The following is an 11788-nucleotide window of genomic DNA, read 5'->3' as shown; positions in this document are numbered from 1 at the left end:
GTGGTCCCGTGTTTCTGGCTTCCCATTCTCCTTTGATTCGTGCACCCGATGCCCGCTGCGCCTACGTTTTATTTCCCGGGACTTGATCGGAGTTGTATACTAGTACTACTGCCCGTCACTACGGGAAAAGCAAATAGGGAGGGCGTAAGGGAGAACCCTTTTAAATACGATCGTCAGGTTAGTAAGATCTGGGGTTTGGGGGGAAAAAAACCCCTGCGAAGTGTGAAGTTTACTGCACACACGTCTTAGTGAAGTCGGCGTCCTGGGTAAAGGGAGCGCCGGTGCCCAGCTAGACCAGTATCCTGACGGGGGGGAATATGTCTAGCCTGCAGAAAGAACTTTGGAGGAAAAGGAGCAGAGAACGTAGAATGTTGGGTAGGATCTCAACACTTCTGTGATCGGATTTTTATTCAGAGGATGCTATCTTAAGCTGCTTGTTGTAAATCTACCGTCAAGATGAACAAGCATAACGGGAAAGAGAGGGCTGAAATGAACGAATTCCTCCTTCTTTTAGGATTAGGAACTCACCTTCAGGTTTTCTCTGCAAGTCGCCCTGGAACCACTGAGAGAGGATGGTAAGTATTGTAGAATTCTTCTAGCTGGGTGATTGTTTGCTTGCTTTTATCCCCGTCGGATTCCCTGGAGCTGGAGCTACTAGCTGATGGGAGTACTGGGACCGTCCGGGTTCCCCCTGAAAAAGCAACAAGTACTCTTAATTGCCATCTCCGCAGCCCATCACAGGTCTTTTAATTAAGAATTTTTTTTGTTAAAGAAGTCAGATGAGGTACTGAGTATGTAGCTCCGTGACGGAGTGCTAACCTGGATGAGAGAGGTGGGGGGGGGCGCGCTGGGAGAAAGATGTATGTACTAGGCTGGACAGGACAGAGTATAATAAGGAGGAGGCTGGTGCAGGAGGATTGCTGCTACTGTGGGGTCATCCCAGGCTTCATAGCAAGACCTGACTCAAATAAGCAAAAAGGGAAACCTCCAAATAGTTTCTTGTTTGTCTCTGAAATAAGATGTAAAAAAGATGAAGTTATCAAGCGGCACACAGCACAAGAAGAGAAGAGCAGAGGAGAAAGCGCCGTGGCCAGCAGCAGGCACGCAGACTCGGAAATGCCAACGACTTTTGGGTTGTTGTCTTTAGTAAATGAAGGAATTGCTGCTTAACTCTGTTTTTCAAAATTAAACTACCCAAAGGAAATGGTGGGAACAGATTTTTGAAAAATCAGTTTCTTAACATTTTCACAGTTAAAGATGTTGAGACATAAAGATCAGTAATAAAAGCCCCGCAATGATGGTGCATGCCTTGCATCACAGTGGGTTTTCTGTGAGTTTGAGGCCAGCCTCTCCTACATGGCAAGTTCCAGGACAGCCAGGGCTACACTGGGAAACCATGTCTCCAAATGCAAAAACAAACAAACAAAAGCCATTTTTTAATAAATCATAAAAATTCAAAGTATGAATCGTTATTTCAATTACAATCGTATCCAAAATTTAGCAGAGATGCCAGTTTTTCATCTGTATGAATCTTTTAGAGATTTTTGTCCTTTTGAAATAAATTTGGGCCAGGCGGTGGTGGCACATGCCTTTAATCCCAGCACTCAGGAGGCAGAGGCAGGCGGATCTCTGGGTTCGAGGCCAGCCTGGTTAATAATAAATTTGGAGAAATGAGTGTGACTTATCTCTCGGAGCCACTTCATGCGGACGAGTCATCTTTAATGTCTTTAATCAGATTGCCTTCTTAAATATCCAGTCAGAAGTAAGACCGAACCTGTAGTACTGGAAGAAATGTGGTCACCTGTTCTCACAGTCTCTTTTTTTTTTTCAGTCTGTGACGTTGCATACGGATGTGGGAGATATCAAAATAGAAGTCTTCTGTGAGAGGACACCCAAGGCATGTGAGGTGAGGGTCGTATGTGGTGACACGTACCTTTAAGGCCAGCACCGTGGACACAGAGGCCAGCCTGGTCTGTGTTCCTGGCCAGGCGGAGCCATGGAGTGAGACCCGTACTTAAACAAAACACTCTGATATAACAGGACAGCCACTTTGAAATTGGTTTATCCAGCCTGGAAAGTTAGAAAGCTTTGTGTGGGCCCGCCATCAGGAAGGGGTACCGTGGTGTTGTAGGTGTAGTCTCCACTTGTGACGTCAGAGTTAAATCAAGAGAACGAAGGATGGGCTGGGGGTTTTCTCTGCAGGGAAGAGTGCTTGCCGTATAAACATGAGGGCCAGAGTTCAGAGTCCCGGGTCTCAGAAAATGCTGGGTGGTCACGCTCACCTATAACCAGTGCTGGCGGGAAGAGGCTTACAGGGCCTTGTACACCAGCCAGCTCCAGGTTTAGGGAGAGACCCTGTCTCACAGGGAGAAGCCTGAGGGTGATAGGTTAGGATACTCTTCCTTCCCTTGCTTCTGCATATGCACAGGGACTTGCTTACCTACCTACCTACACACACACACACACACACACACACACACACACACACACACACACGAATGCACATACTACATGCATACCACACTAAATAAATATATAAATTGGTAGGTACTTTGCCTGTAACCATAAAGTGTCCAGTATCTTTTTTCTTTTGCCTCATTTTTTCAGGAACTATAATTAAGATATAAGAGAATTGTTCTGTAAATACTCAGCCTGCTGAGATGGCAAGGATAAAAGGAAGAGGAGTCAGCTAGTGTTCACTCCTGCAGCTATTCATCAGAAGACTTTCTAGCCATGTCTAGGGTGCCCTCAGGTACTGGAACTCCAGCTGGGAAAGGCAAGAGTAGGCAATCAAGTAACTGCAAAAGAGTCCATTCCTTAAGATGTGGAGTGTGCAGGCCTTCCCAGGACCTGCTGAAGACTGAGTGGCCAACACCTAGAAGTCATAGTTATGTGTGCCATGATAGCATCTTCAGGGGCTAGGATTGCACATTTATCTGAAGTATGTTTCTGCCAAATCTGTTTCTCAGTCATTCTTTTTATTCTCTTCAGAATTTCTTGGCTCTTTGTGCCAGTAATTACTACAACGGCTGTGTATTTCATAGGAACATCAAGGGTTTCATGGTTCAGACAGGAGACCCAACAGGTGAGTTTTTCCACTAACTGAATTTAGTCATATGAAAAAAGTGTTTACGATAACTGAAAAATTAAACAGGGAGGCTATAACCAGGCTGCTCTGACAGTCGCAGAAGAGTTTAAGGACTTCGTTTCTTTTTTAAATATTTATTTATTTATTTATTATGTATACAATATTCTGTCTGTGTGTATGCCTGCAGGCCAGAAGAGGGCACCAGACCCCATTACAGATGGTTGTGAGCCACCATGTGGTTGCTGGGAATTGAACTCAGGACCTTTGGAAAAGCAGGCAATGCTCTTAACGTCTGAGCCATCTCTCCAGCCCAGGGCTTTGTTTCTTTAAAGATGAATTTATTCTTAGGCCGGGCTGTGGTAGTGCACGGCTTTAATCTTACCACTCAGGAGGCAGAGGCAGGCGAATCTCTGAGTTTGAGGCCAGCCTGGTCTACACAGGAAGTTCCCGGACAGCCAGGGCTACTCAGAGAAACCCTGTCTCGGGAAAAAAAAAATGTGTGTTTATCTCTAAGTATTTTGCCTAGATTTAAGTCACTGCATGCATATCTGGTAACTGCTTAGGTCAGCAGAAGGTATCGGCTCTCCTGAAACCGGAATTTTAGATGGTTTTGAACCAACCATGTGGATGCTGGGAACTGAACCCAAGTCCTCAGTAGAACACCAAGTGTTTTTTGTTTTTCATTTTTTATTTATTTATTTAATTTTTTTGGGACAGGGTTTCTCTGTGTATGTAGGTCTTGGAACCTGTCCTGGAACTCATTCTATAGACCAGGTCCAGCTAGCAGCAAGATATTTTTAGAAGGAGGTTTTAGCCTGCAACTATAAAATATGATCAGTTATTAATGAGGGGGATTTTTTTCCTGTTGGGAGGATTTTATTTTTCTGGTCTGTACTGTTAATTTGGGGTAAGTGCTAGAGGCCAGATGGTGTACAGGTCTGTTATCTCAGGTACTGAGAATACCCAGGAGGGTCAACAGGTTAACTCAAGGAAACACTACCTAAATATAACAAAGGGAAAAAAGATAGGAATGCTGGAGATACGTAACTCAGTGGTAGTGGTCGAACACTTGTGTAGCATGCATGGAGTCCTATGTGCAGACTTTAACAGCTCTCTCTTCCATGCGTGCGTGCGCACGTGCACATACACACACACACACACACAAGTTCTGCTAGTGCTGGAGATGTGACTCTGGTTTGCACTTGTTTGGCTTGTGTGTTACCCTGGGTTGGACCCCCACACACCATACAAACAAAAAACATGGTGTAAAGCTGCCCTCCCACTCGGAAATGGAGCCCACGGAAGTCTAGTGAGATGCTCCTGCTGATCAGCTTGTCTTGTTATCCAGGTACCGGACGGGGAGGCAGCAGTATCTGGGGCAGGAAGTTCGAGGACGAGTACAGCGAGTATCTGAAGGTACAGCCTGTGCTTCCTGTTCACACGACAGTACACACTGATGTCATTGTACAGCGAGTATCTGAAGGTACAGCCTGTGCTTCCTGTTTACACGACAGTACACACTGATGTCACATCCATGGCACACACCTGTAATCCCACCACTTGGGAAGCAACAGCAGGCAGATCTCTGAGTTTGAAGCCAGCCTGGTCTACACAGTGAGTTCCAGGCCAGCGAAGGCTACACGGTGAGACCATATATCAACAAATAAGTCGACTTTTTTGTTGCGTTCACATCCTCAGTGAGTGACGCTCAGGGTGTAAGTAAGTGGCAGTTCTAGCCCAGCATAGACTCTGGTGTCTGGCGTCACCTGCATCATGACATGAAAGGGGCTTGACCTTAGGTCCACCGTCAAGTGGTCATCCAGTAATAGAGGAAAGGGCTTAGTCTCTCATCGTGAAGTTTGAGTTAAATGACGTGAGTCACTTCCATTTTTGGTTTCTGCTGTTTGGTTGCTTTCTGAAGCTCTGTGTAGCCTTGGCTGGCCTCCCACTCGAGTGCCCCGCCTGCTTCTGCCGCAAATGCTGGATTCAAGGCTGCAGCAGCACACCCGCCTCTCACTGGCCTTTCTGGAAAGGGAGGAAGACTTCTCCATGCATTATCACCCATCAGCACCTCCGTTTTTATTTTTTAAGGCTTAATTTTACTATTTTTAGTTATCTGTAGGAGTATGTGCCGACACACACATAGACTTAGACAAAACAGTCATAAACATAAAATTTTAAAAATTAAAAATAGTGGGGGCTGGAGAGATGGCTCAGTGGTTAATAGCACTGGCTGCTCTTCTGGAGGTCCTGAGTTCAATTCCCAGAAACCACATGGTGGCTCAGAACCATCTGGTGCCCTCTTCTGGCCTGCAGGCATACATGCAGGCATCTCTCCAGCCCTCTAAGAAAGTATTTTTCATAAGAAGGAGAAGGAAGAAAGAAGAAGAAGAAATAACTGGTGCCAGTTAATAGGCAAATGCTGAAGAAAATGAGACAGGAGTATTACTAACTTGAGACCAGACCACCCTACGATATATCTCTCTCTTGATCTGGGACATTACTGTTGACAGAATGCATGGCCAGCAGGCAGGGAACCTTGAACAAGGCATGGTGTGCATACTTGTAACCCCAGCACTAGAGGTAGCGGCAGGAGGATCAGAAGTCCAAGTTCAGGCTCAGCTACATAATGAATCTGTGGCTGCCCTGGGCTACATGAGACCCTGTCCAAAAAAAAAAAAAAAAAAACCATTGTCTTACACACCAGAGTTGAGAGTGGGAATAAAGGTTCACATGCTCTATATGCCAGAGGAGCTCTTGTACATATACTCTAAGAGACACGTGCCATTAATTATGAAAGGAAACACTTTAGCGTGTTCAGTAGCGAAAGGCCTCCTTCAGTCCTTGTGCTGTGTGACTCAGTCTGGTCTCACTAGAAACCCTCTTACCTCAGCTCCCTCGTGCTGGAGCGATCTGTGGTTGGTTCTGTGCTTTGCTGTTGGTGACTGGGTACCTGTCTTTGGCATAGCTCAGACTTCTTTATCTCAGTAAGATACTTTCAAGTCTTGTGTACCATACCTTGTAAACTACTTGTATGATATTAGAGGTAGGCGAGGCTTCCTCAGATCATTCCCTCTGGGGTAAGAGCCACTGGTGCATTCTCTGTGGCCATTAAGAAAAGAGCCTTTGGGCAAGAGATGTCCTGTTGACTTTGCCAGACTCCATCCCTGCCCAAATATAAGTTTGCCATCTGCTTGGCCTTCGAGAGCATTTGGACAGACCCCTAAACTACTATAACTAATGCAGCAGACGACCCCTAAACTAGTATAACTAGTGCAGCAGACGACCCCTACACTAGTATAACTAGTGCAGCAGACGACCCCTAAGCTAGTATAACTAGTGCAGCAGACGACCCCTAAGCTAGTATAACTACTGCAGCAGACCCCTAAACTAGTATAACAACTAGTGCAGCAGATCAAGGAACTAGCAGAGTCCAGTGTGCAGGAAGAGATTTGGGGAACTTGGGTTTTGTTCCTGATCATTTCTTCATTCCAGCACACTATTCCTTAATACAAATATAAGGAATTTTTCTGTTATACATTGATAGAAATAAAAGTGTTTGTGCCTACTTCTTCACAGTGAAAATGGAATTGATTGGAAGATATGATGATTACATAAGCAAATTGTAGACACGATTATCAGGGATAAAGATAATACTTGCACTCAGGAGGCAGAGTAAGGCGGATCTCTGAGTTCGAGGCCAGCCTGGTCTACAGAGTGGGTTCCAGGACAGGCTCCAAAGTTACACAGAGAAAACCCTGTCTCAAAAAAAAAAAAAAAAAGATAATACATAACTTTTACATTTGCATTCATACTAAGAGAGAGAAACTAGCTAAATGATTCTTGGTCCCCTGAAAATTGGGAAGGCAGAGAATGTTTCTGTCTGCCTTTGGGATTTGCGGCTGACAAAGCACAGTTAAATTAATGCCTTGGTTTGTCTTTTTCAGCACAATGTTAGAGGTGTTGTATCTATGGCTAATAATGGCCCAAATACCAACGGATCTCAGTTCTTCATCACCTACGGCAAGCAGCCGCATCTGGACATGAAGTACACGGTGTTTGGAAAGTGAGTGTTCTAGTTGTTGTCTTCTTGGTGCATCCGTGTTTGCCCGTGATCATGGCATAGCTCATGCTGGAAAGACAGGTAGGCAGCTATAGAGTGCCTGGGCTCTAGGCCCACCAGTCAGCAGCTGTCTTACCTTGAAGAAGTTATACGTTATCTGAGCTTCATTTTCTTTATTTGTTTAAGAGCCACTAAAGAATTGCTTAGGCAAGTTAACAAATTAATATATATACACACATATATATTTGTTTTCATTAAGAACAACATATCTGAAAATAGTGACAGGAACTGAGTCAATACCTAAGGGTTATCTTGCACCTATTCAATTACTGAGTTCTATTTGGAGAACACTCACAAAGACTCAGGGAGATGGAAAATTCCCAACATTTCAGTACGTGCAAGTGTAGTTGTTAGGTCCTTGGTTCCCAGGGGAGGGGGGAGCACTGCTGCTGAGAGGCCTCAGAAATGGCCTCAGAGTTGTCTTAAAATTCTACACTATGTAAGTCTCTCTTAGTGTCCGCATGTTGTCTAAGTTCTCTGGAATTGTGGTTTGTGGGCTGGTTTTCTTTGCTTTATGTTTAAAAACCACCTATGAGTGAGTACATTTTTTCATTACTTTTTACTCCGTGGCTCGATGTGTAGTTGGGTGGCTGGCCCCTGATGTCCTCTCCCTTTTCTCATTCCTAGATTCTTTATCTTTTTCTCCTTCCTTTTCTCTCTGCCTGCCAGCCTTGCCCATCCTTTCTCCTGCCTTGCGGCTGGCCAATTGGCCGTTCTCAGGTGTTTTGGAAAGGCAAAGTAACACAGCTTCACAGATGAAATAAAATGCAACATAAGAGAATGTAACACATCTTTGCATCATTAAACAAATGTTTCACAGCATAAATAAATGTAACAAAACTTAAAATACTCGGCAACACTTTTTATTTAAGTACATGCTTCATTGGACTGGAGAGACAGATGGCTCCTAAGTCACAGACTCTGGCTGCTCTTCCAGAGGAAGACCCACATTGTAGCTTGCAACCTCTGTAACATTTCTTGGCATTACACCCTCTTCTGGCTTCCTTGGGTACTACATGCATGTGATTTACAAATATACATGGGCAAAACACCCATATGCATAAAATAAAAGTGTAAGTATCTATAAACCCTGATCCTTGTTTTGCATATTTAGTTGTAATATATAAAAGAATTTCCCTCAGCAAATGCATATGTTGCGGGAGCTCCTTCCGCTCCTTCAGCCAATAGCTGCTGAGAGGTGTGCTCTGGCTTCCGGCTCTGCTTCCGGCTACTAGGCTCCCTTCCTGATTGCGCAGAGGTCTGTTGGCTGGGATGGTGGTCTCTAAGTTTTTCCCTTTTAAATAAATAACCATTCTATTAATCATAATTCCAAACTGGTGTGGGATTGTTTGTGACCTACGCCTTCATGCATAGGCTTAGATTCCAGCCTTGTATTTTGTTTTAAGGAAAGGCATTTTTTGGGCTGGAGTTGGCTCAGCAGTTAAGAGCACTGACTACTCTTCCAGAAGACCTGCATTCAATTTCCAGCACCCACATGGCAGCTCACAAATGTCTTTAATTTCAATTCCAGGGGATCTGACTCCCTTATACAGACATGTATGCAGACAAAACACCAATGCACATGAGATCAAATAAATTATTTTTAAAAAGAAAAAACACATTTTTAGGGGCTGGGGAGATGGCTCAGCAGTTAAGAGCACTGGCTGTTCTTCCAGAGGTCCTGAGTTCAATTCCTAGCACCCACATGGTGGCTCTGTAGTAAGTTCTCGTGTGCAGGCATACATGCAGGTCGAACACTGTATACATAATAAATATTTAAAAACACACACACATTTTTAGAAGTTTTGGCCCATTGCTTCAGGGTTTTGGCCTGTTCAGCACGACATGGAAGCATGTGGTGGACCAAACTCTTCACCTCATGGCCAAGAAGCAAGAGAGAGGGGAAGAGATGAGGTTCCACAGTCCTTTTTAAGAGCATAGTATCTGTGACCCAGAGACCTCCAGCTATGCCCCACCTCTTTTCCGGGGTGGGGGTGGGGGTGGGGATGACAGAGGTTCTACCAGGTGGCTTCCTTAGTCTCTCAGTGACTCAGCTAGACTGGCTAGCCAGAAAGGCCCCGAAACCATCCTATCTCTGCTCAGCCAGCTCTGGGATTATAGGTGTCCTGAGGTTTGAACTCACATCTTCTTGCAAACAGCAGCCATCTGCCCAGGACCTAGATTCTATCTCTTAAAGGTTTTAGTACCTTCCAGTAGTCCCAAGCTGGTGACCAAGCCGCTAGCACGTGGACCTCTGAGGGGTACTCAAGTTCCAAACCATAGCAGCAGGCATGTATACATGTCCTTGATCACCCGGTTGTAATGAGAAAGCCCTGGGGAAGTGTGGGCCCTGAGCCACCTGAATTCAGGGCCACTTCACTCTCCTTGGTGACTTCCATGGATGGGACTGACCTTACAGTCCTGCCAGGCCACATGATCAGAAGAGAAGGCCAACTGAGGTGGAGCACTCCCCTCTGGAGACTGTAGTTGCTGCAGACACTCTATTTCAAGCTGAGGACAATTCTCATAGCACATTGCTTCTCTTCCAGGGTCATAGATGGTCTGGAGACTTTGGATGAACTGGAGAAGTTACCAGTGAATGAGAAGACATACAGACCTCTCAATGATGTGCACATTAAGGACATAACTATTCACGCCAACCCATTTGCTCAGTAGCTACTGCAGACCTGGACAGACACTTGGAAGCTCGTCACTGGAACACGCCCATTGGCCTTTATCCAGCTCTGATTACATCAGAGACTGTGGTCCTTCTGGTGTTTACAGTAATGACATCTGTCGGGGAGGCCCATAGTGTTCACCCCCAGTCGTGAGCATATTCTGTACCACTGCTGTTATTCAGTGTTTAAATACAAAGCAATGCCTTATTTTTTTTTTTTTAAGGCTGGACATTCATAACTAAGAATAAGCCTCCGTGTGTGATTTATTTGGGAGCTGGGTGGTAGGCCCCTCAAAAAGCCAAAAGAAAAACAAACAAACAAACAAACAAACAGACAGGCCTCTTAAACACAGAAATTTAAACTTAAAATATAATGTTAGCATCACATAATCTTAGTTTCATTTAACAGCATATAGCCTCCCATCCAGCCACCTCCCCCATGCACATCTGTTTAAATAACTAACATCAGTCAAAACAATTTATTGAACTTCCAGGTTTGGATACAAAGGTGTATAGATGAGAGTCTGAGGAGCTAACAGACACAAATTGTGTAATCCGCAGGACTGACTTTCAGTTGGAAAAGTGAACACATTACAGTTTCACTAGCAAACATTGTTCTTTCCGTCTATCCTCTTGGTGGGGCAGACCTGTAATCCAATACACGAGAAGCAGAGGCAGTGGGATCACCACGAATGTGACAACCTGATCTCTATAGGGGAGAGTTCAGGTCAGTGGGGGCCACAGGAGCGAGATAAGTGAGACCGTGTGTCAAAAAAAAAATCCAAACTGTACAGATGACAGCAATAAAGGTGATGCTGTGCACCCAACCTTTCAGCTTACTAGAATAAAGCAAGCACGTAACAGTTACTTTTCTGGGTGCCGTGGCAAACCCCCTGAGAAGCAGCTCTTGCAGGACGCTCATTTGACTCACTGTTCAAGGCAACAGGAACCTGAAGTGTCTGGTGGAATAAAAAATAAAGTGAGGGCATAGGCAGAGAGTGGACAGGACCAGACTGAGCTGGACCGTGTGGGGAGAGAGAGGAACCAGAGATGCAGCAGCCAGGAGACCAAAGGTAACGAAAGAGGAAGGGCAGCCCAGCCCCTGGGCTGCAGAGTTCAGGGTGGAGGATGGGGTATTTAAGTCATACCCTGTAACAGGGAGTGAAGGGTCTCATGAGAACCTGGGGGCCAGGTCCACTGGGATATGTGAGATAGGCCAGCTGTCCCTGGTTTGACACTAACATCCCAGCCTTTTTTATGGTAATGATGAAGGATGATTTAATCATCTATTACTGCTGACATTGGGGCATCCTTGTTGGGGGACCCTAAAGCTGGAATAGGGGCCAACTCTGGGAAGAGCAGGCTTTCACTCTGTGCCAGCTCTGCAGGACCATCTGGGGCTAGGAAGAGTTTTCATGCTTTAACTGACTGGAAATCTGCTGGAACAGATTTTATACACACACACACACACACACACATGTATGTATATGTATATATATACATGTGTATATATATTAGGGACAGAAGTTAAGGGGTTTAGGAGAAGCTTTTTCTTAGCTGTACATTTGAAACTTTTAGGCCCATGTTCCTGGTGGCTGGGGGAAGGGAGTCCCAGGACCAAGGATTTCCTACCCTCAAGAATAGACAGGTAGGGAAACAGGCTGTTGATTGACAGAGTCCGCTAGACTTTGTTTTTTGAGACAGGGTTTCTCTGTAGCGTTGGGGCCTGTCCCTAAACTCCCTCTGTACTGTAGACCAGGCTGGTCTTGAACTCACAGAGATCCACCTGTCTCTGCCTCCGAGTGCTGGGATTAAAGGTGTGCGCCACTGCCACGCAGCTGATTTCTTTTTAGAATCTGATCGCAAGGTAAACTGTCTTTCTCAGCTGGAGACCTCATTT

The 11788-nt window shown here is 45.1% G+C and overlaps 1 protein-coding gene across 1 annotated transcript; it reads left to right on the top strand.

The window, feature by feature from the left end:
- Positions 1 to 6: 6 nt before the first annotated feature.
- Positions 7 to 10127, top strand: Ppil3 (peptidylprolyl isomerase like 3). Its single transcript, XM_038315446.1, has 7 exons — positions 7 to 177; positions 515 to 575; positions 1832 to 1906; positions 2992 to 3085; positions 4437 to 4504; positions 7036 to 7154; positions 9761 to 10127. Exons 2-7 carry the CDS (start codon positions 573 to 575, stop codon positions 9885 to 9887), a joined length of 486 nt encoding a protein of 161 aa, XP_038171374.1. The 5' UTR covers positions 7 to 177; positions 515 to 572; the 3' UTR covers positions 9888 to 10127.
- The last annotated feature ends 1661 nt before the right edge of the window (positions 10128 to 11788 follow it).

This window comes from Arvicola amphibius, chromosome 18 (genome assembly GCF_903992535.2).
Source record: "Arvicola amphibius chromosome 18, mArvAmp1.2, whole genome shotgun sequence".
Lineage (NCBI taxonomy): Eukaryota > Metazoa > Chordata > Mammalia > Rodentia > Cricetidae > Arvicola > Arvicola amphibius.
The sequence above is the reverse complement of the archived record's forward strand: the minus strand, read 5'-3'. Positions and strand labels throughout refer to the sequence as shown.

What these genes read in the sequence shown, in the direction of transcription:
- Ppil3 (XM_038315446.1), top strand. An exon ending in GGACACCCAAGGCATGTGAG is followed by an intron (nt 1,907 to 2,991) that starts GTGAGGGTCGTA and finishes TATTCTCTTCAG; the next exon opens with AATTTCTTGGCTCTTTGTGC. An exon ending in AGTACAGCGAGTATCTGAAG is followed by an intron (nt 4,505 to 7,035) that starts GTACAGCCTGTG and finishes TGTCTTTTTCAG; the next exon opens with CACAATGTTAGAGGTGTTGT.